Source organism: Salvia miltiorrhiza, chromosome 3 (genome assembly GCF_028751815.1).
Source record: "Salvia miltiorrhiza cultivar Shanhuang (shh) chromosome 3, IMPLAD_Smil_shh, whole genome shotgun sequence".
NCBI lineage: Eukaryota > Viridiplantae > Streptophyta > Magnoliopsida > Lamiales > Lamiaceae > Salvia > Salvia miltiorrhiza.
In genome coordinates this window covers 61,606,835-61,630,867 of record NC_080389.1, presented here as the reverse complement: position 1 = coordinate 61,630,867, position 24,033 = coordinate 61,606,835, and the positions used below count along the sequence as shown (strand labels likewise).

General features: G+C 35.8%; 4 protein-coding genes and 1 long non-coding RNA gene across 12 annotated transcripts in view; 3 read left to right on the top strand and 2 right to left on the bottom strand.

Annotated features, from left to right (window-relative positions):
• Window positions 1–24,033, bottom strand: part of LOC131015234 (probable glycosyltransferase At3g07620) — a 1,181,237-nt gene that overhangs the window by 1,078,601 nt on the left and 78,603 nt on the right. The window lies entirely within an intron of this gene.
• Window positions 793–11,424, top strand: LOC131015283 (uncharacterized). 7 transcript variants are annotated; one of them, XR_009098486.1, is made up of 6 exons: window positions 814–1,443; window positions 4,089–4,151; window positions 4,808–7,635; window positions 7,716–7,771; window positions 10,417–10,479; window positions 11,136–11,424. XR_009098486.1 is itself a non-coding variant. In XM_057943631.1 (4 exons), the coding sequence occupies exon 4, from the start codon at window positions 5,859–5,861 to the stop codon at window positions 6,900–6,902; it is 1,044 nt and encodes a 347-aa protein (XP_057799614.1). In that variant the 5' UTR covers window positions 793–1,307; window positions 1,388–1,443; window positions 4,089–4,151; window positions 4,808–5,858; the 3' UTR covers window positions 6,903–9,129. The 7 variants fall into 7 exon arrangements, 2 of the variants coding, with proteins under 2 accessions (XP_057799614.1, XP_057799613.1); XR_009098483.1 differs by having other exon boundaries at window positions 4,808–7,771; XR_009098485.1 differs by lacking the exons at window positions 10,417–10,479; window positions 11,136–11,424 and adding an exon at window positions 8,062–9,129.
• On the top strand, window positions 12,279–14,598 carry LOC131015264 (gibberellin 3-beta-dioxygenase 1-like). The gene is made up of 2 exons (XM_057943580.1): window positions 12,279–12,861; window positions 13,914–14,598. The coding sequence occupies exons 1-2, from the start codon at window positions 12,386–12,388 to the stop codon at window positions 14,476–14,478; spliced, it is 1,041 nt and encodes a 346-aa protein (XP_057799563.1). The 5' UTR covers window positions 12,279–12,385; the 3' UTR covers window positions 14,479–14,598.
• Window positions 15,916–16,613, top strand: LOC131015314 (uncharacterized). Its single transcript, XR_009098493.1, has 2 exons — window positions 15,916–16,299; window positions 16,416–16,613. It is a non-coding gene; the product is annotated as an uncharacterized LOC131015314 (long non-coding RNA).
• Window positions 18,224–22,496, bottom strand: LOC131015293 (uncharacterized). 2 transcript variants are annotated; one of them, XM_057943642.1, is made up of 9 exons: window positions 22,340–22,496; window positions 21,826–21,930; window positions 21,372–21,548; window positions 20,674–20,753; window positions 20,529–20,568; window positions 20,322–20,429; window positions 19,923–20,003; window positions 18,983–19,105; window positions 18,224–18,598 (listed from the first exon to the last, which is right to left on the bottom strand). In XM_057943642.1, the coding sequence occupies exons 1-9, from the start codon at window positions 22,352–22,354 to the stop codon at window positions 18,593–18,595; spliced, it is 735 nt and encodes a 244-aa protein (XP_057799625.1). In that variant the 5' UTR covers window positions 22,355–22,496; the 3' UTR covers window positions 18,224–18,592. The 2 variants fall into 2 exon arrangements, with proteins under 2 accessions (XP_057799625.1, XP_057799624.1); XM_057943641.1 differs by having other exon boundaries at window positions 18,224–18,540.

Sequence of the window (24,033 nt, the reverse complement as noted above, 5' to 3'; positions counted from 1 at the left end):
TATGAAATTGAATTAATTATACTTATATTTTTTTTCCATTTAAAAATGTCGTTTAGAAAAAAGTAAGAGATGGATCGTTTTGACCATCAACTGATTTAACCAGGTTGGAAGCTTTGATAGACAAGTCAATAACAATTTTGTGGGAAAATGAATTTGTGGAAGAAATTAGATAAATACTAAATCCGTGTATTTTGATTCAAAAAACAAAATTTGAGAAAAAACCATAAATACAAATTTGATCATGAATATATACAAATAAATAAAGGATGTCGGTTGGTTCTAAAAAAAAGATGTCGGTTTCTCCTAGCCATAAATACCCATTGAAGTTAACCATACATTTAAGTTTTAATTACCCCTCGTGCACGTTACAAAAATATTAAAATACCATAACTCCAATAATATTTGATACTCAAAATATAAGATATTCTAATTAAGTTGTTACATTAAGATTAACACAAAAAATTAAGAATTCATTCTTTTCTTCTACTTCCTAAACTCAAAGCATCTCTTCATGAATTTAAACAATTTTAATACTAATTATAGCAATTAAAGTCTCAATAAAAATTAATTAATTTTAATTGATTCACGAAACATCTTCGTATTCTTCCACTTTCGTCTGTCCACGAAACATCTTCCTAATCAATTTTAAAAATAATTTCATGTAGTAGCCCGCTCTTTTATTTATAATTAAATCTAGTAAATGCAAATTATTATAAATGAATCCAGTTTATGGTCCTGATTTTTTTAATATCAGAAACGGAGTTATTATTTTAGCGTTATACTTTTATAACGTATGAGAAAAACGCGACGATGATTATTGAGCCATTCAATAATTATTATTTTCAAGTTATAACTGACTTAGCAAAGTCATGTTATTTATTAATCGAGAAACGGAAGCAGTTATATTTTATTAATGCTACTAGAAGTCGAGGATTTATTTCCGACAGCAAAGCAGATTAAATCTACGGATTTAATTTAAGTTATATTATAGTTTATCAAGTTAGCAGGCAAGGAAAAAAATATCAAACAGATACAATAACGGATGATAGAGAATAGAAGCCAGTATTTTATTACAGTTCACGAATACAGTCTACTTCCCAGCTTGGGGAAAATTGTATAGTATTTTACAAGGTTGAATTTACCACCATTTGCTTCCCCACCACTACACCTACTCTTACACTCCACCAACTTCTCCATTACATTTGTTTTTCTCCACCAAACATTCCACTTACTTCATTCCTTATGTCATACACCAAGCACCAGAAAGGGAGATGAAGTTCCTGCTGCCAACTGCCAAGTATCGAGAGGTAAGTCTTGGCCTAAGTTTTCTTCATTCCATACTTGGTTCTTTCTGCATTTGTTGAGAAAACAATATTTGCAATTTCAGTTCCTTTCCCCATTTAATTCATAGCAACAGACAACCACCGACACCAAGCATTTCAGGTAAATACTACACAATGCAATTCAGCTATCTTCTCATCATACCATCAGACACATGTTTGAGTAGGAATATAGAGATGTAAACGGGTATATATGCTTATAGATCCAGCAAGTCACACGCTCAATATACAGAAATCAATTTATGTAATTACAATTCTTCACATGAGTCAGATGATGAGAATGCTTTTGACATTTGCAAACCATAGTTCCTAGTTTAATCTCTAACTTTATCAAAATAGGAACACAGAACAGATCCCTTTAACTTCAAACCACAAACTATTGTTTATATACAGACTTATACAAAGAAGAAGAGGAAGATAGAACAAAGACTTAGCTTTAAGATATAGTGCCGGCTGCCGGTTCGGACGAACCAAGGGGACGGCGAACCCCTGCTGCCGTGACGAACACCGAGAACAAAAACGGCGAACTATCGATTATCTCGTCTGCATCAGATCAATGACAGCAAGTGAGACCGGTGGTCGACGGCGTCTGACTCGCCGGAGATGGAGGAAGGCAGAGGATGAGGCTGAGACGCCGATTTAAGCGCGAAGTTAGGACTTTCACTCTGTTTGTTTTGGAGACCACCTATGCATCGTGTGTGTGAGACTCAGAGAGGAGAGGAACTTCCTCTGGCCGGGTTACAAAATCGGGACGGCGGAATCAGGCGAGAAAGCTCGCCTCGATACTTCACAATTCGTGAAATCGAGAGAGAACAAGAGATCTCTTTGAGGGTTCTGCTCAGTGAAACCAAGAGGAAAGAAGACGCCGGACGGAACTGGCGGAAGCTGAACGACGCCGGACCTAAGCTCGGCGGCAGCCGACGCCGGTTGGAGCATAGAAGGCGACTGAAGCTCGACTGATGTTGAGAGAGACCGACTGATTCTACGGATTCCGAACGAAGGAGCAGCAGCGATCGACGACGGCGCTCTCCCAGACGACGACCGCTGACCGGTACCGAGCCCGAGCAGCAGCAACTCCAGTCGGCGATGGCTCCCAAACGACAGCAGCCCGGCGGATTTCAGGCGAAGATGCGGCCGCAGCAGCGACCTGGGTTTGACGATTAGGGCTCTACGATGAAGAAAACGGGCGAGAGGTGGCTCCCTCAGCCGGGCGAGGCGCTCGCCGGAGGAGAAGCGGCGCTGGCGAGATTTGGGAAGAGAGGTTGCTGATTTGGGTGGAGGAATTGAGGAACAGAAGTCGTGAAAATGAGAGAGAAAGAACCGAGATTTCATGTGAAGGATTGGGCCATTCTATTGGGCCTTTGTATTTTTTTTTATTTGGGCTTGTGAATTATTTTCTTTTGGGCCGAATTCTTTTAAGTTTGGGCCGAAAAATTTAAGATCGGGCTTAATTTTATTTCTTTTGCTTGGGCTTTCATATTTTAATTTTCGGGCTTGAATTTTTAATGGCTTGGGCTTCACATCTAAATTCGAATTGGGCCTTTATCTATATTAATTGGGCCGAATTACTTGAGTTTGGGTTTGTTTTATTCTAAAGGAATTGAGCTTCCAATTTAATTGATTGGGCTTTCATTTAAATTCGAACTGGGCCAGTCTTTTATTTAATTGGCTCTTCTAATTATTTCTATTGGGCTTGAATTATTTTAAAGATTGGGCTTATGCTTATTTTACGATAGGCTATTATTCTAATCCCAATTATATTTCGTTGGGCCAGTTTAATTCATCATTTGGGCCGAGTTTTATTTAATTTTAAGCTCAGAATAATTCATTCTATTCTTGGGCTAATTTTAAATTATGGACTGAAATGTTAATTCAGTTGGGCCTAACTTTTTAATGGGCCTCTTTCACTTAATTGATTATTGGGCTTTGTTATTATATCCAATTGGGCCTTGTTTTATTTTTATGATTGGGCCACCTTTAATTGGTTTAGGAACGGGCTGAATTTTCATTAAATCAAGCTCAGTTATTTTATTCAGTTGGGCTTTATTTATTTATTTATTCAGATGAGCCTTTATTATTTCATTTCAATTGGGCTGAATTATTAATTACAACCAGGCCTAGCATACTTCATTTATTTGAGCCCAACTATTAGATTATTTATTCATTTGGGCTAAGATTTATTTAATTACTTAAGCCAATGAATTATTTCGATTGAGCTTTCGTACTATTTATTCAGGCCCACCTCTACTTAATTAATTATCAGGCTGCCTTATTGAGCCTCTTAATTATTGAGCTTATAATATTGTTTCCGTTAAGGCCAAATTATTATTTTGAGCTGCCATTATTTATTTGAGTTAAGCTACTCGTTTTATTTAATTAATTGGCTACTCTCTTTTGAGCCTATTAATTATTTGAGATTACGTTAGTAATTATGTTTCTATCGAAAAGCCCGATAATTTCTACGAGGTCACACCTCGATTAAAGCCGAGATAGTTCTTTTATTTCGAACGAGTACAAAGGCGAGATTTATTTCACGACTAGAATATTCCGATGAGGAAGGAAGAATCACAGCTTTATTCGACCACGTTATACGAGAATTAGTTAAATCTATTAATGTGGATTAATAGTAGAATTCCCGATTATCGCTCAGAAAATTAGTACATGCATAACAGATTCATGCATTACGCTTTCTCATTTATTAAGAATTTTTCTCGAGGCAATGTCTTATTTTATATTCTCGTGATTAAGGTCAAGCGCGAGAGTAAGAACTACACAAGGAGTTAGAGTACCTTAGCAAAACTTTGCAATCAGGTGGGCAATTTCTTACGCGTAAATAAAATGCTATGCAAGTGTTATGCTTTAAAATGCAAATTGGATCTTCAAGCGTGGTATGCTTTATTACGCTTAAATGAGTTAAGCTTTATTATGCTTTACGCTAAATGATTTACGCTTGATTACGCTTATTTACGCTTGAATGCTTTATGCTGATAAGTTTATGCTTATGTTTAATGCTTGCGTCTGTTGGGGGAGGCCTCCCTCAACAGTACGATGCCGTGTCCGTTGAGGAGGGCCTTCCTCACGGCGCGATGCCCGTGTCCGCTGAGAGAGGCCTCTCTCGCGGCGCGATGCCAGTATGACATTATGCCAGTGTTACAGCGTCTATTGGGGGAGGCCTCCCTCAATAGTACGATGCCGTGACCGCTGAGGGAGGCCCCCTTCACGGCGCGATGCCCGTGTTCGTTGGGGAAGGCCTTCTCCACGACACGATGCGTGTTTATGATTATTGATGATGAAGAATGCGCTCATGCTATTTATGAATTTGGAAATGTTTAATGAGCAAAGGATTTGAAAGAAACTTATGCCTCTTATGCGATGTTGTGAAATTGTTAATGATGTTATGTTATATGCTTGGCAACTGCCCACTAAGTACTCTTGTACTTAGCCTTTCGATGTTTATGTTTGTGCAGGTTGAGCTGTGATGGGCGATGAAGTGTTGTTGCTGAGTAGAGTTTTTGTCGAACTTAAAGTAGGCTCAGAAAGGATACATGTCTTCATACATGTATCTCAGTTATGCATTCCGCTGTAAACACTGATTATTTCAGTTACACCTTCCGTTGCAAACTCTGATAATGTTTTAGCCAAGCCCCTAACGATGCCTTTTTCCTTTTTAAGGAATATAACGCGTATACAAGTTCTTTGAGTACCCTTTTTATGCGAACTATGCCTTTTTCCTTTTTAAGGAATATTTCACGCGTATTCAAGCTCTTTGAGTATTCTTTTATGCACCCCTTTCTAAACCCGCTTCTTAATTTCCCTTCCCCAGTCATGGTTTTCCCGGATTAATTATCCTTAATTAAGGCCGGTCGTGACAGAGTGGTATCAGAGCAGTTCGTTTGCTCTGAGCCTAAGAGTTTATTTAAGCCAAAATTAGAATGGATTACTAAAGTGTCTAGAATTCAATTGACAAAGCTTAGCACTTCATCGCATCACACTCAACGAAGCAGAATGGTAAGCTATTTCAAGTTTTGAGTTAATGTTTACAAAAAGTGAGAACTATCGTAATAACAAAGTGAGTAACTGTCAATAGCTATGTTATGATTGAAGGAAATGATTTACGCAAGTACGATTAAGTATGCTATGGAATAAATCCCTATGAACATAGAGCTATTAAGATATGAGATCACCACTACTACAGAACATAGAAGCAAACATAGAAGAAATTAAATTGTATCTTTTGGTGGCTATAGTGAAGGAAGCAAGATAAGTGATACGTATAGAATAATTTTTAAGCTCATGATATTATAGCCGCTATAAATCTCCATGACTTATGCCTAAGTATCCAGTTTAGATGATGTGATATTATATGCTTAAGAATTGATATGACTCATGGAAATGAGATGCTAAGGACCCTTAAAGCTTACTACATCAATGATCAATGATGTCATTGGAGTCATGACTTGTTTACAAGTTATATTAAGTTGACATTTACAAGAATTCTTTTGAGGCTTGTATTAGATTATGCTAGAGTGTACTAATTGGCACATCTTTGCTATCAGAATGCCGCCTAAGAGAGGACGCCCTGCGAAAAACAATAACAATCGCAGAAACCGTAACGCTGTACCCGAAGAACCACAAGATGCTCGAGGACATAACCCATCCCCTCCGCCTCCGACTAGGAGAGTCGAAGAACTCTTTTTAAGGCAAAATCCACCTACGTTTGACGGAACGAGTGAACCGGCTGAAGCTGAGATTTGGGTGCGTGCAATGGAACGCATTTTCAACTTTCTACGTTGTAATGATGAGGAGCGCCTATCTTGCGTCTCATTCCAGCTAACAGGATCGGCTGACTTCTGGTGGGAAGCACGTCGAAAAATTCTGACACCTGAACAATGGGCAAGTTATACTTGGGAAGATTTTAAGACAGGATTATATGATAAATATATTCCGAAAAGCTATAGGAAGAAGAAAGAAGCTGAGTTCTACGAGTTAAAGCAAGGAAAGAAATCTGTGGTTGAATACGACAAGGAATTCTGCAACCTGTCTAGGTTTGCTCCCCAACAAGTGGACACAGATGAGAAGATGGCAGAGAAATTTTGTGCCGGTCTACGGTACGAAATTAAGATGGCTCTAGCAAGTCACGGAGGACTCTCATATACGGAGTCTCTGAACAGGGCACTTGACATTGAAGCCGCAATGCCGTCAGACAAGTCAGCCCCACCATTGATCTCAACGCCAAACGACTTACCAGGAGCCTTACATACTCTCAAAGGGAAGCGCAAGTGGGACAACAATGAAGACAATATCAATCCGATTAATAAGCAAGTATGGCAAGAATATGAACGGGCCGAACAGTTTATTCAACCAAGGTACGAGGCACAGACTAACCTCGAGTCAACTGGGGGTAGCCAAAGTCAGAGAGGAATTTCACCTTGCCCAAATTGCGGTAAAATGCATAGGAGTGTTTGTCGAGCTGGGACTAACGGTTGTTACAATTGTGGTCAAAAGGGACACTACTCCACGCAATGCCCCAACAGACAACGAGGTTCAGCAATTGGGAACTAGAAAACAAGATGAAGGAGAAATACCCCGAACTGTTTTAACAAAGATATGCAAATTTCGGGACGAAATTTTTGTTAAGAGGGGTAGTATGTAGTAGCCCGCTCTTTTATTTATAATTAAATCTAGTAAATGCAAATTATTATAAATGAATCCAGTTTATGGTCCTGATTTTTTTAATATCAGAAACGGAGTTATTATTTTAGCGTTATACTTTTATAACGTATGAGAAAAACGCGACGATGATTATTGAGCCATTCAATAATTATTATTTTCAAGTTATAACTGACTTAGCAAAGTCATGTTATTTATTAATCGAGAAACGGAAGCAGTTATATTTTATTAATGCTACTAGAAGTCGAGGATTTATTTCCGACAGCAAAGCAGATTAAATCTACGGATTTAATTTAAGTTATATTATAGTTTATCAAGTTAGCAGGCAAGGAAAAAAATATCAAACAGATACAATAACGGATGATAGAGAATAGAAGCCAGTATTTTATTACAGTTCACGAATACAGTCTACTTCCCAGCTTGGGGAAAATTGTATAGTATTTTACAAGGTTGAATTTACCACCATTTGCTTCCCCACCACTACACCTACTCTTACACTCCACCAACTTCTCCATTACATTTGTTTTTCTCCACCAAACATTCCACTTACTTCATTCCTTATGTCATACACCAAGCACCAGAAAGGGAGATGAAGTTCCTGCTGCCAACTGCCAAGTATCGAGAGGTAAGTCTTGGCCTAAGTTTTCTTCATTCCATACTTGGTTCTTTCTGCATTTGTTGAGAAAACAATATTTGCAATTTCAGTTCCTTTCCCCATTTAATTCATAGCAACAGACAACCACCGACACCAAGCATTTCAGGTAAATACTACACAATGCAATTCAGCTATCTTCTCATCATACCATCAGACACATGTTTGAGTAGGAATATAGAGATGTAAACGGGTATATATGCTTATAGATCCAGCAAGTCACACGCTCAATATACAGAAATCAATTTATGTAATTACAATTCTTCACATGAGTCAGATGATGAGAATGCTTTTGACATTTGCAAACCATAGTTCCTAGTTTAATCTCTAACTTTATCAAAATAGGAACACAGAACAGATCCCTTTAACTTCAAACCACAAACTATTGTTTATATACAGACTTATACAAAGAAGAAGAGGAAGATAGAACAAAGACTTAGCTTTAAGATATAGTGCCGGCTGCCGGTTCGGACGAACCAAGGGGACGGCGAACCCCTGCTGCCGTGACGAACACCGAGAACAAAAACGGCGAACTATCGATTATCTCGTCTGCATCAGATCAATGACAGCAAGTGAGACCGGTGGTCGACGGCGTCTGACTCGCCGGAGATGGAGGAAGGCAGAGGATGAGGCTGAGACGCCGATTTAAGCGCGAAGTTAGGACTTTCACTCTGTTTGTTTTGGAGACCACCTATGCATCGTGTGTGTGAGACTCAGAGAGGAGAGGAACTTCCTCTGGCCGGGTTACAAAATCGGGACGGCGGAATCAGGCGAGAAAGCTCGCCTCGATACTTCACAATTCGTGAAATCGAGAGAGAACAAGAGATCTCTTTGAGGGTTCTGCTCAGTGAAACCAAGAGGAAAGAAGACGCCGGACGGAACTGGCGGAAGCTGAACGACGCCGGACCTAAGCTCGGCGGCAGCCGACGCCGGTTGGAGCATAGAAGGCGACTGAAGCTCGACTGATGTTGAGAGAGACCGACTGATTCTACGGATTCCGAACGAAGGAGCAGCAGCGATCGACGACGGCGCTCTCCCAGACGACGACCGCTGACCGGTACCGAGCCCGAGCAGCAGCAACTCCAGTCGGCGATGGCTCCCAAACGACAGCAGCCCGGCGGATTTCAGGCGAAGATGCGGCCGCAGCAGCGACCTGGGTTTGACGATTAGGGCTCTACGATGAAGAAAACGGGCGAGAGGTGGCTCCCTCAGCCGGGCGAGGCGCTCGCCGGAGGAGAAGCGGCGCTGGCGAGATTTGGGAAGAGAGGTTGCTGATTTGGGTGGAGGAATTGAGGAACAGAAGTCGTGAAAATGAGAGAGAAAGAACCGAGATTTCATGTGAAGGATTGGGCCATTCTATTGGGCCTTTGTATTTTTTTTTATTTGGGCTTGTGAATTATTTTCTTTTGGGCCGAATTCTTTTAAGTTTGGGCCGAAAAATTTAAGATCGGGCTTAATTTTATTTCTTTTGCTTGGGCTTTCATATTTTAATTTTCGGGCTTGAATTTTTAATGGCTTGGACTTCACATCTAAATTCGAATTGGGCCTTTATCTATATTAATTGGGCCGAATTACTTGAGTTTGGGTTTGTTTTATTCTAAAGGAATTGAGCTTCCAATTTAATTGATTGGGCTTTCATTTAAATTCGAACTGGGCCAGTCTTTTATTTAATTGGCTCTTCTAATTATTTCTATTGGGCTTGAATTATTTTAAAGATTGGGCTTATGCTTATTTTACGATAGGCTATTATTCTAATCCCAATTATATTTCGTTGGGCCAGTTTAATTCATCATTTGGGCCGAGTTTTATTTAATTTTAAGCTCAGAATAATTCATTCTATTCTTGGGCTAATTTTAAATTATGGACTGAAATGTTAATTCAGTTGGGCCTAACTTTTTAATGGGCCTCTTTCACTTAATTGATTATTGGGCTTTGTTATTATATCCAATTGGGCCTTGTTTTATTTTTATGATTGGGCCACCTTTAATTGGTTTAGGAACGGGCTGAATTTTCATTAAATCAAGCTCAGTTATTTTATTCAGTTGGGCTTTATTTATTTATTTATTCAGATGAGCCTTTATTATTTCATTTCAATTGGGCTGAATTATTAATTACAACCAGGCCTAGCATACTTCATTTATTTGAGCCCAACTATTAGATTATTTATTCATTTGGGCTAAGATTTATTTAATTACTTAAGCCAATGAATTATTTCGATTGAGCTTTCGTACTATTTATTCAGGCCCACCTCTACTTAATTAATTATCAGGCTGCCTTATTGAGCCTCTTAATTATTGAGCTTATAATATTGTTTCCGTTAAGGCCAAATTATTATTTTGAGCTGCCATTATTTATTTGAGTTAAGCTACTCGTTTTATTTAATTAATTGGCTACTCTCTTTTGAGCCTATTAATTATTTGAGATTACGTTAGTAATTATGTTTCTATCGAAAAGCCCGATAATTTCTACGAGGTCACACCTCGATTAAAGCCGAGATAGTTCTTTTATTTCGAACGAGTACAAAGGCGAGATTTATTTCACGACTAGAATATTCCGATGAGGAAGGAAGAATCACAGCTTTATTCGACCACGTTATACGAGAATTAGTTAAATCTATTAATGTGGATTAATAGTAGAATTCCCGATTATCGCTCAGAAAATTAGTACATGCATAACAGATTCATGCATTACGCTTTCTCATTTATTAAGAATTTTTCTCGAGGCAATGTCTTATTTTATATTCTCGTGATTAAGGTCAAGCGCGAGAGTAAGAACTACACAAGGAGTTAGAGTACCTTAGCAAAACTTTGCAATCAGGTGGGCAATTTCTTACGCGTAAATAAAATGCTATGCAAGTGTTATGCTTTAAAATGCAAATTGGATCTTCAAGCGTGGTATGCTTTATTACGCTTAAATGAGTTAAGCTTTATTATGCTTTACGCTAAATGATTTACGCTTGATTACGCTTATTTACGCTTGAATGCTTTATGCTGATAAGTTTATGCTTATGTTTAATGCTTGCGTCTGTTGGGGGAGGCCTCCCTCAACAGTACGATGCCGTGTCCGTTGAGGAGGGCCTTCCTCACGGCGCGATGCCCGTGTCCGCTGAGAGAGGCCTCTCTCGCGGCGCGATGCCAGTATGACATTATGCCAGTGTTACAGCGTCTATTGGGGGAGGCCTCCCTCAATAGTACGATGCCGTGACCGCTGAGGGAGGCCCCCTTCACGGCGCGATGCCCGTGTTCGTTGGGGAAGGCCTTCTCCACGACACGATGCGTGTTTATGATTATTGATGATGAAGAATGCGCTCATGCTATTTATGAATTTGGAAATGTTTAATGAGCAAAGGATTTGAAAGAAACTTATGCCTCTTATGCGATGTTGTGAAATTGTTAATGATGTTATGTTATATGCTTGGCAACTGCCCACTAAGTACTCTTGTACTTAGCCTTTCGATGTTTATGTTTGTGCAGGTTGAGCTGTGATGGGCGATGAAGTGTTGTTGCTGAGTAGAGTTTTTGTCGAACTTAAAGTAGGCTCAGAAAGGATACATGTCTTCATACATGTATCTCAGTTATGCATTCCGCTGTAAACACTGATTATTTCAGTTACACCTTCCGTTGCAAACTCTGATAATGTTTTAGCCAAGCCCCTAACGATGCCTTTTTCCTTTTTAAGGAATATAACGCGTATACAAGTTCTTTGAGTACCCTTTTTATGCGAACTATGCCTTTTTCCTTTTTAAGGAATATTTCACGCGTATTCAAGCTCTTTGAGTATTCTTTTATGCACCCCTTTCTAAACCCGCTTCTTAATTTCCCTTCCCCAGTCATGGTTTTCCCGGATTAATTATCCTTAATTAAGGCCGGTCGTGACATTTCATTAATTATCACACTTATAATCTTCACATATTTACACACATTACCACTAATGTACTCAGACCCAGTCCACCACTTTTGAAAATAATTCCACTAACTATCACCACTTTTCCTAATTTTCAGAATCTCTTCTCAACTCATTAAATACTCCCTCCGTCCCACGAATCTTGACACGCTTTTCTTTTTGAACCGCCCCACGAATCTAGACACATTTCCAAATAAGGTAATAATTATTACTCTTATCTCTCCTACTTTATCACTTTTATTATTTGTTCTCTCCTACTTTATCACTTTTATACTTTATTAACTACACACTTAAAACACTAATCTACAATTCCTTAATTCTCGTGCCGAAATCAAACGTGTCAAGATTCGCGGGACGAAGGGAGTATACAATTAATTTTTTTAAGACTCGTACTATTTCTTTTTAAGAAGACGTCGCATGAATCGAGGGAGTATAAAATAAAAATAGAAATAGAATCAAAGTTTTAAAACCTCTTTTATTTTTTATACCAAAGTGAATATAACACCTCATAAATGTGTTTGAATGGTGATTTTGTGAATCTGCGAAATTAATGGAAAAAATATCCCTAAATTTGCAAACATGCATCATCGCCACAACCACACAAAATTCCAAAACCACTACACGACAACACTCAGTCCATGAAGCCGCCCAAGTGTACAAACACATCACAAATCTAAAAAAAAAAAATCTAATAATCGATCATTATTATTCCCTTTTTCTTCCCTCTATAAAAATTCCCAACACAAAAATAGGAGACACAAAAAGGTTTCACATTTCAAACCCCCCTCTAAAGCCAAGAAGCAAGAAAACCCTCACCAAAATGGCAACATCCCTTTCACACGCCTACAAAGACACCCACATCCAACTCTCCCACATTATCCCACTCGATTTCGGGTCAGTCCGCCACCTCCCCGACTCCCACGTGTGGAGCGCCGCCCACGAGGCCCCCGCACGTGCGGAGGGGGCGGCCCTTCCCGTGATCGACCTGCGGGCCCCGGACGCGGCGGGGCTCGTGGGGGAGGCGTGCCGGGGGTGGGGGGTGTTCCAGGTCACGAACCACGAGGTCCCCGAGGCCCTCGTGGAGGAGGTGGAGGGGCACGCGCGGCGTCTCTTCGGGCTCCCCGCCGAGCGGAAGGCGAGGGCGCTGCGGACGCCGAGCGGGGCGACGGGCTACGGCGTGGCGAGGATTTCGCCATTCTTCCCCAAATTAATGTGGCATGAGGGCTTCACTATCATGGGCGGCTCCGCCGTGGAGCATGCCAAGCAACTTTGGCCTCATCACTATCACCACTTTTGGTATGTCCATGCACTATTGCAATATTATACTATATATATATATATAGAGAGAGAGAGAGAGAGAGAGATTGGTTAGGTTTTCTAAAAAAAATGATGAATATATTTGGATGTGTAGCGCAATTCAATTTGTAAGACGTTTTCCTCCGATTATCGGGGATGGAGATGTTGTGTGTGTATATATATATATATGCATGGTGTGTATTGTTTATAAATACAGATAAACTATAAGTATGTTATGTTCAACATTACACGATTTTTTTTGCCAAAAATTGAGTTTGATTATTGTGTGCGTCGCATGGTTTGATTATTTTTAAATTTGTATTATTGGTGCATTTATATATACAACGTGGAGTTTGCAGCTGCATGTAGTCGGATTTGGAATTCATGATGTGAATATGTGGGTGTTTTATTCAAATCCAACACAAATTATTTGAGGGTTTGATTGATTGATTGATGGGATCTAATTAATGGAATCTTAATCATTGGTTAATCATATTTTTTAATCTCTCGAGATTCGGACTTCACGAAATTATATTGTTTCCCTTCTTCCTGGAGTCACCTGTTCTCGTGTATATGTATAAGAATATACTTTTAACCTAAAGTTTGATAAAATGTCAGAGAATTTTATGTATTTTAACCGAAATTTAAAAATTATATATATATTCCATCTTTTTCGTATTAGAATCTTATTTAGATTGTTATTCTAATTGCTTTTCATTTTTCTATGATCTTTACGAATCGCACTACACATGGAACCTACTTTACGCACATATTATAATTATAATTTTATGTACGACAAAATCACGTCATTGCCAACCATATCATGATCATATATATCATTATTCATGTCACATTAATTCAAAATTGATTTTGTAGATACATAGGGGGAAAATATTATAGTAATTAATAGTATTTTTTTTTTAAATCATTAAATTAGAAACAATGATTCATCCTAGCTAAGATGATCAAACATACTCAATTTCATCAATTTAATAAATAAGAGATAATTAAGTGAAATAAATTAATTAACGGTGATGAATTTGGTGGTGCAGTGACGCAATGGACAAGTACCAAAAGAAGATGAAATCGGTAGCCTACAAAATCTTGCTCCTAATCCTCAAGGCTTTGGGTGTGGATGAAGAGGAATTAATTTCATCGTCATCATCATTTCTCATGTACCAATCCGACGGTGCATTGCAGCTCAATTCTTACCCGAGCTGCCCGAACCCTAGCCGGGCCATCGGGCTGGCCCCGCACACCGATTCGTTACTACTGACGATCTTGCATCAGAACGACACCGACGGCCTCCAAATCTTGCAGGAAGGGGTCGGGTGGGTTCGGATCCCACCCATACCAGGGGCCCTGGTCGTCAACATAGGCGACCTGATGCACATTTTGTCCAACGGGGAATTCCCCACTATGTGCCATCGTGTCGTCCCTAACGAGACGAGCCATAGATTTACCATGGCTTACTTCTATGGGCCCCCGGCCGATTCCGTGGTGGCCCCGCTGCCTAATTTGCCTGGGCCACCACGGTTTCGGGCAGCCACGGTCAAGGAGTACATCGGCCTCAAGAACAAGCATCTTGAGAAGGCTCTTTCTTTAATCCAAATTTGATCTAATCCCAAATTAAATTTGTCATTCAATTTGATTGACTAAATTCTTCAGAAAATTGATGTTGTGGTGACATTTGATTAATAATTAACTAGTTTGAATAAGACCTCATTTTTGTAACAAGTATTGCGTGAAACTCGTGCGTTTATCTTTTTTACTATCAAAAGAGATAGCAAAGCTAAATTGGATCGATTTGATGTATGTGTTGTTGAACTATATTTAGTAAGTGGCCAGAAATTGGTCAATGCTTGTTGTGTATATTTTTAGCTTGATTGTGATATAAATGTTAGGAATCAATATGTTGCTATATTTTTTTTGTCACTTGGGAAAATTTCATGTGCAATTTTAGCACTTGCCTATTGCATTGGTCCCAAAAACTACTTTTTCCTCCATTCTATTAGGGTTCTGTCAATTACTACTTTAAGTTAGTTTTTTTAACCATTTATTTTATAAATATTTTTTTTTACAATGCATACACAAAGTGGTATGACAATTACCTGTCTAGCTATCTCTTTTTGGTTTATGAATTGTTTAATTAATGAAATATTTATGGCTTGTAAACCTTTTATTTTGGTGGGAGATAAAATAATTAACTTGAAGGAATAGCTTCACTAAAATGATAGACTAGGAAGAATGTTACTCCATCTGTCCATGAAAAAGAGTTCCGTTTGAGGTGGATACATGTTTTAATAAAGTTGTTGTAATTAGATTAAAAATACAATTTGTAGGGATACTGTTAGTACTAATAAAAGTACATTATTAGTTTTAAAAAAATAAAATAAAAGTACTATCTATAATTAAATATAGGAGAGAATGTAATGTGATGGTTCAAAAAATGAAATGAGACTCGTTTTCGTGGAAAAAAAAAAGGTCAGTAGGACTCTTTTTCTATATCAAAATTTGCGACTATCTTTCATGAAATTTCTTTTTAATATTATACTTGCGAATAAAACAAATCTAAGAGTGACGTTTTGTATTTGATTTCACTCCAATCAGCTAGCTGAAAGGAAATCAAATAAACTAACAATCTATGAAAAAAACACACAAAAAAACAAACATAGTGGCTGCCCACAAGCCTCGATAATCATACTTAAATAGTGACAAGATTTGGGGATTTAATTAGGAGCGATTACGTAATCAAATCGAATTAATTAATCTTCATGACTAGTAGGTCCAAAATTTATCACTTTTTAGCTTTGTCTTCACACTGCCAAACTATTGAGAGAAAAAAAACATGGAGTAGATTGGTTTCTTCTAAACCACTAGTCAAATCAACTCAATTGAAAGCATTTGGTAATTAAAATAAAAAAAGTTTCATTATTTTAGTATTTTCTAGAGATAAAACTATTTTTTGTTATCCTGAATATGGCTGCATTAGGGTTTGTAAACCATCATCAATAATTTAAATATATATATATATATATATATAGGGGAGGGATCCATAGAGAATAACCCCTAAAAAAAGAATAGAGAATGATTCTAAGCCTTTAGATCTAAAGAATCGGATGGTGTAGATAAATTCGAAAAAAATAAAAATAAAAACTGAAAACTGCGTGGACTACATAATTTTACCAAATCAGAATGCGGAGGGTTTTTTTTGGAAATTCACCACAAAGGTAAATCAAGTAGTTCCGAAAATCACTCCATCCATCTTTCATCTACGAAATTCACTATCGCCGTTTCAACCATTCTCGAATAGGGTTTTCGAAAATTCACTCTTCCATCGCTGCGAATTAGAAGATTTGAAGTCGCCATTTGGAGTATCTTCGAGATTTGGAGAAGAGTAAACAACGATTAGAAGACTTGATGACGAAATTGGGAGAGGTATGTTCGAAACTTTTAGAAAGGGAACAATCCACTACCATCTTCCAAAACCAGACGATGTGGACGGAGGCTCGTCGACCAAGTTGTGCTGAATGTGCATGATTTGTCATTTGCAGCCGTGTTTTCCTGGAAGTCAGTGGAGATGCACTTGAAGATGTATGCTGTGATTTGTTGATTTAGTCGCAGAGCTTCTTGTTCATTGGATTGAATATTTTATTCATCGATAATTGTGTTATGTTCATTAAGCAATTGTTATTTGTTCATTGAAAATTTGTTATTATTCATTGCAAACTATATTCATGAATTTTCAGTAATTACAATGTATGATTAGCAGTTACATTATTTACCAAATCATTTTAAAATAATAATAATATGGCTTATAAAAAAATGATTAACATTCCTAAGCTTCATAAACTATCAATATTCTAGTAAAAATTAGTATCATTATTGATATTTAATTGAGAATTGTAAAAATATTTAATATAAAATATTTGAAACAAGCGTAAAAAAATTACGAACATCTAAATAAAATATTTGAATATTTTCTTGCAGGTATAAATATTTCACATAATTTTTTTCGAATAAGCTTAAAAAAAGTACGAACATCTAAAAAAAATATTTGAATTTTGCTTGCTGGACAAAAAATATTCCACATAAAATATGTCGAACGAATGTAAAAAAATTACGAACATTTGAATAAAATATTTAAATTTTTCTTGATAACATCAAATATTTAATATAGAATTTTTCGAACAATCGTAATAAAATTACGAACATCTAAATAAAATATTTGAATATTTTCTTGCATGTATAAATATTTCACATAATTTTTTTCGAATAAGCTTAAAAAAAGTACGAACATCTAAAAAAAATATTTGAATTTTTCTTGTTGGACAAAAAATATTCCACATAAAATATGTCGAACGAATGTAAAAAAATTACGAACATTTGAATAAAATATTTAAATTTTTCTTGATAACATCAAATATTTAATATAGAATTTTTCGAACAATCGTAATAAAATTACGAACATCTAAATAAAATATTTGAATATTTTCTTGCATGTATAAATATTTCACATAATTTTTTTCGAATAAGCTTAAGAAAAGTACGAACATCTAAAAAAAATATTTGAATTTTTCTTGTTGGACAAAAAATATTCCACATAAAATATGTCGAACGAATGTAAAAAAATTACGAACATTTGAATAAAATATTTAAATTTTTCTTGATAACATCAAATATTTAATATAGAATTTTTCGAACAATCGAAATAAAATTACGAACATCTAAATAAAATATTTAAAATTTTCTTGATAACATAAAATATTTAGCATAAAACAATACAAATAAACTTAAAAAAATCGCGAATATGTAAATAAAATATTCAATATTTTTTGTTCACGGTGACATACGTCTACATTTGAAAGATATTTTCGCTGCATTTAACAAATAATAATTTTAAAATACATTTTTTTTAATCGAATATCACTACTATATTGGCTGCATTTAAAAGAGAGACATTAAATAATCTCACAATAAATCAATTTTCATTATCATGATTATGTTCAGAACACATGGAAAGCAATTAAAATATTAAAAAAATCAACGCAATAAAAAATATGGAATCTAACTTCCTAAAATAATGAGATATGGTCAATGCATATAATGTATTGGACGGTTACATATAAAAACAAAATTACTTTAGTGACCTTAGCTTATAAATCGGATGATACTTAAAATGATTGATATGGACCGTTAGATTCTATTAATCTAAGGGCTATGATTAATTCTTCATTCTCAAATTATTTAGTATACTTCATGGATCTTCTCCCTATATATATATATATATATATATATATATAGTTCACTCTCCACACAAACAAACAAAGATGATAATATTGACATGATTAGGATCACGTAATTAAACGATAAAATCAAGATCTGATCATATCATCAAAATTCAAAAAGGGCATTCAAACACTGTTGGATGTAAAATTCTTGGTGCTGAAAGACAAGAAAATACAGAGGAAAAATTATCTATGATATTTAACTTTGTAGGCCTTTTGAAGAAAACCTGCGGCTCTCAGCCACATGGATAGTTCAATGTGCTCATCGGCGCCTGACCCTGAGATGTGGATCATCCAAGGCTCACCGGCTAAACCGCGTTCTTGTTCAGGTACTAGGTTGCCCGTGTTCATGCATTTGAGATCGAAGCCTTTCGTTTCTTGCGCATTCTTCCTGGAAATATACAGGTGTAGCATAAGCGTGAATACGACCGATGATGACAGCATCAAAGCTAGTTGGAAAAGGAAACTCGGTCAATATAAGACAAAAGAGTAGCTTAAGACACAACAGAGTTCAATGATGGATAAAAAAAATATGATATGTTATCTGAAGACAAGAATCATTGACTAGATGCTTATGAGATATGGATAATGGTTTTTCGATCATCTGCCTAAATATTTTTAATTGAGCCGGTCGAGTGAGCAGACTTGGGACAAAACTATATGCATCTTATGAGAATTTCTTTTATCAGATCGATCTTGAACTATACGACAATATTGGGAACTCTGATGTATTTCTATTCTACATAGAGACCTAGAATGCAGAGGGGTACGACTAGATATAATCGAGAGGTCTCTTAGTTTGGGGAAGTTGAAAATTTGGAGGAATATAATACCTGGAAAAGCTTCACGAGGGAAGAGCTCTGTCTTTGCTCTGAAATTGCAGCGGTGTACTTTTCTTTAATCGTATCGCAGGATTTTTGTTCTAATTCAAGTGTCGATTGCACCTTCTCAAGTTTCTGTAACATCAGGGCATAAGGATATTGTTCAGAAAAGCCATTTCTAGAATCTCCAGTGAGTGTGAACACCAGAAACCAGGGAACATAGAAAATTTTGTGGTCAACATCTCAACAAATTCTTACCCAATTTTCAAATTAGCAAGTTCTGTTGTGTTGAAAAGTAGACTGTTGATTTAAATTCAGAGGTATAGAACTTTAATTTTGTAACAGTTGTGATCATGAACTGAAACTGACAGCAGATTTAGATGATAACAGCAATATGAAACATTAGTGACTCTATAGATCAAGTGTTATGACTATTGAAACATATCAAGAGTTTTTAGTTTCACAATTTCTGGTAGAAGGGTGACTACTATTTGCATCTACTGTCATACATTTTTATGAGGTCCAACTACTCATTCAGTTCAGCTTCCAGCTCTCTTTCGGATTCATGTTCTAAGATAATTTTCTTAATGGCACAAAAATTACATATTCCAGTTTGGGATAAAATTATTCTCAAGATTGCATCCCATTTACAACAAGAAGAATCTCTTAATCTGACATTTCTTTACAAGTAAACCAAACACGTCTCCTCAAAAAATAAAATGTCCAATCATGCTATCAGCTCAATTGGTCAAACTTTGCACCTCTCACTTATCCAAACTTATCTGTATATACTCCGCAGGAAATCTTCTCAAAGCATTTTTCTAGAATATACTTTCCCAAAATAATAGTTCATGGAACAGAAACACAAGAGAGCTTCTTGGAGATGATAATTGAAAGTTATATGGTTAGATTAATTTCAGTTTGGGTAGAAATATACGTACGAAATGGATACCTGTTGAGTCCCATTCAAAATTCCCTCCAAGGAGTTTGTGAGTTTTACCCTCCCATCAGCGCTAGTAATAGCATTTTGGAACTACAAGGGGGAACAAACATTTATTGAATGTCAGTGGCGTCCACCATCACAATAAAGCTGCAAACTTTATATAAAGAAAAATAATGGGAACATAATTTTAGTAAAGAGATTATGCTACGATATCCCACATCGGTCCCACATGAAAATGTGGAAATGGTATATAAGAGGAGGTCACAAAGTTACTAGAAGTGATAACAGATTCAACAAGACAACCAGATACCAATCACAATGAAACTAAATCAAGCAAATTATTAAGACCAAAGCACAAAATGATATGCTGAGGAAGAACAAAAGATGGACTAATTCTACAAGCTTTACCTGCACATTAATTGAATTCAACAAGGATGTTTCTTTGAGCATCAAATCTTTAATCTCCAACAAAGCATTATATGTATCATAGTGCTTCCGTGTTTGTCGGAGCTTTTTCTACAAACAAACAAATCTGTGTGCAGTTCAGCCTTATATATAAGCTAATAGCACAGAGATATAAATACTTATGATATTATTAAAATGCTAACTCTTTACCTGAATTTGAGTGTTAAGTTCAGAAAGTCGGAGTTCGTACCTGCATCGTTAATCAGAAGTTCAAACAAAATGATGAAAACTGAGCAAGTAAGAATTTTGTGGGGTTAATTTCAAAAGTGATGGAAGAAGATGCTTAGGCGGGTACTGTATTAGTTCAGCCTGTGATGGTACTTCATCAAGCTGCCGCTTTAGTAACACAATCGATCTTAGCTTTGTGGCGAGTTCCTATCATTGACAGAGAGAAAGCATCGTCAGTCTCGAGGAATTATCCTTAAGTATCATCTCTGCTCAGATTAAAATACCTTCCAAAGCATTCGCAAGACAAACACTCAATATAGTGCTCGGTCCCAAAACACTTTACAGATTGTAGATGTATGCGTAAATTTATATTTACCAATTTCTACCATTATACTAATAAATAGTGTAATAAAAAAATCGGGAATATAACAATGCGATGCTAGAAAAGAATACAATTTGAGCTTTTAAACCAAATGCATACCAGCAATCAATTAAGTTAAACAGAAAAACATAGGATAAATCAGAAATTAACTCTAGAGATGGAAGAATTAGCAGAAGACGAGATCCAAAGCAAAAGCAGAGCAAATGAAACACCTTATTACTTTTCAGTTGGAAGCAAGTACATTTCACTAGGAAACCAAGTACATTTCAGTTGGATTAACAAAAAATATCTTCAACTGACAGGAAGAAAAGAGTTATACAACAACTCTAACTTTAGGAAATATTAACTCACTACTTTTTGTTGGACCAAAGACGAGCACACTACGAAAAAATTGCTCATGAAATATTTATTACTCGTGGAAGGCGAAAGGCTCTATGTCTAACCTTCTTCACTGACTCAAGTCTCTCACTGGAATCTTGTAAAGAATGATGAAATGCATCAGAATCTTCATAATTTGCACCACTATTCAACATCTGATCAAGTTCATCAACCTCCTGCTGCAATCTTGAACAATCTGAACCGCGTTGGGACTGGAAATCTACTTCTTGTTTCTCAAGCTCCTAAGAAACCAAAGTAAAGTCAGCCATAGATAACAATCTGCGCCAGCAATGTAACCACGGCAAAGAAAGTAGTTAAACTTCTGCAAGAATGTGATAGTTCTGTATCATTTAAATCAACATATTGCATTAAAGAAAGGATTATACACAAGTTTGAGCTCAGGCATATAGACAGATTTTGTGACCATTAACCAAAAAGAGAAGAAGATGATTGCTATATAGACAGATATCCAGTAAATTAATGCACAATGCAAGAACAGGCATAAAGAGATGAAATGACCTTCATAGACCCCAAAAGTGAAACCAGTCTCCATCCAATTGAACTAGGGCATTCTTTGTCGATTTTTTCGCGTAGAATTCGCACTTCCTCCAGAACATCAGCCTCCTGTTCTTCCCCGAGAATAAGCCCAGCACAATCACGAATGAATAATTAGAATCCAAATGCTTCAAATCTAGTGAATGAACTCCATTTCTCCTTTATGATTAAGCATAGAGCAACGATCACCATTAAACAAGAGAAAAGCAAAATAGCCTTTTTGTCATCGAATCAATGAATTCTCTACCGCAATTGCACAAAAAATTTCTAGGAACTTTCTTCTCCGACTAAATAAACCAGTTCCTCACAATCGGATTTCTCAAAAAAAAAAAAAAAAAAAAAAAATCAGCAACGCAACTTCATCTTTGTTGTTGATAAGCGTAAAACTCAATTGATCAATGAAAGAGGTTTTCACTGATGAATTGAGTAAAAAATACTCGACGGTGCTTATGCAAGCAAAGAAATTCTTCAAAGTTACCTCGTCTTTCGCCATTGTTTGCAGCTTGTGGAATACCAGTTCCAAGCATCAAAATTTAAATAATTATGAATTTATAGAAATTGGCGAAATAATATGCAAGAATTTGCTTTAGAAAAAAAATGCAAGAATTTGAGATAATAGCTGTAAATAACCATTTTGCTTAGTAAAAGATTAATAATAACCATAAAAGGTAAATAATTTATACCAATTTATAAAGACTGAGATTAGTATATTTATCATTTAAAATAAATAAAATATAAAAAAATTATAATCTTCATTTAAGTAATAAATTTATGTATTATTATATATTTATATTATTCTTCTATTTATAAAAGAATTAAAAGCAAACACAACACATGCATTATTTTACTAGTACGAGTATAATTATTCTTTCAAATTTTGACATACCTATATAGTATCCCTACTCATTTTAATTTATGAAGATAATTTAGTAACTTAACACCCATATATAGGTTTTATTAATTATACATAAGAATTATTAATTTATGAAGATAATTTAATACAGCCATATATAGGTTTTATTTATTATACATAAGAATTATTTTGTATATGAAAACCTATAAAATTGTTATAGTAACAATCAACTATAATTTTTATTTAAATACAAACTTTTTACATGTCTCACAATTCACATGTACCTCTAATATTGAAAGAAAAATGACATGAAACTCTTTGATAAAGGAAGAGGAATATTAGGTAAGCCATCCTTTTCTTCAATATAAATAATAAAATTCCAACTTGGAGAAGAATCTATTTATTGAATATTCCATAACTTGGAGGAAACGCAATACACCTTTATTTAAAACCCACCACATTTATGCACCGCTCCTTATAAATATTTGTATGTAATGAAATATTTGTGCACAATTGTACAATTTCTCTCTCATCTCTCCCATTTTATGTTAGCTTTTTATTTATTTATTTTATTTTATTTTTTCTACGAGGACTTAAATTTGAAGTCGAAGCGTCTTATCGATTGAGCTGCGTCTGTCGTTGTCTTTTATTTTAGTTTAATTTCCTTTCTAGTATGTATTAATTTTTTTGTCTTCTTTTTGCTTCTTTCTTTTGATCTTTCTATAATTTTTATTAGAAGCGTCTTATTAATTGCATTGCGTCTCTTGTTGTCTTTTATGTTAGTTTAATTCCCTTTCTAGCATGTATTAATTTTTGAGTCTTCTCTTTGCTTTCTTTTAATCTTTCTATAATTTTGAATAATACCAAAGTCTTGAAATTTAATGAGGAGTTTAGGGAGCAATGAAGATAATATCACTTAGTTCGCTCGTCGTTCATAATTTGGCTTTTATGCCTTTGATGACGCATTTCATCTGAGCCCCCATTTGTATTTTATTTTTATTCGCAATATTTATTTATAAGTTTGTATTTATACTTTCTCGAGAGTTTTTTTAATTTTTATTATTTTTTATGAGTTTTGTTTCCAAACAATTGAATTTTATCTTGTTATTTGCTCAAACATCCTCCACTTTAAAATTTTACTTTTGATTGTAGTTGAAAGTAGTATACATTTTTTCAAGTTAGACTAGCATTTGCATTCGTGCAACGCATGAAAATATTTTTTGTATTTAATTATATATATATAAAGTTGATACTGGTTCAATTATTTATATAAAAATTATAAATATAATAAAAGAATACTATCATTTTATCTATATATG

Bases quoted from the DNA above. Each gene is read 5' to 3' on its own strand.
- LOC131015283 (XM_057943631.1), top strand. From the start codon at position 5,859: ATGCTAGAGTGTACTAATTGGCACATCTTTGCTATCAGAATGCCGCCT.
- LOC131015264 (XM_057943580.1), top strand. From the start codon at position 12,386: ATGGCAACATCCCTTTCACACGCCTACAAAGACACCCACATCCAACTC. The intron at 12,862-13,913 runs GTATGTCCATGC...TTGGTGGTGCAG, and splicing joins CATCACTATCACCACTTTTG to TGACGCAATGGACAAGTACC.
- LOC131015293 (XM_057943641.1), bottom strand. The intron at 21,549-21,825 runs GTCATTTCATCT...TTGGTTTCTTAG, and splicing joins CACTTTTGGGGTCTATGAAG to GAGCTTGAGAAACAAGAAGT. The intron at 19,106-19,922 runs GTATCCATTTCG...CTGATGTTACAG, and splicing joins TTTTGAATGGGACTCAACAG to AAACTTGAGAAGGTGCAATC.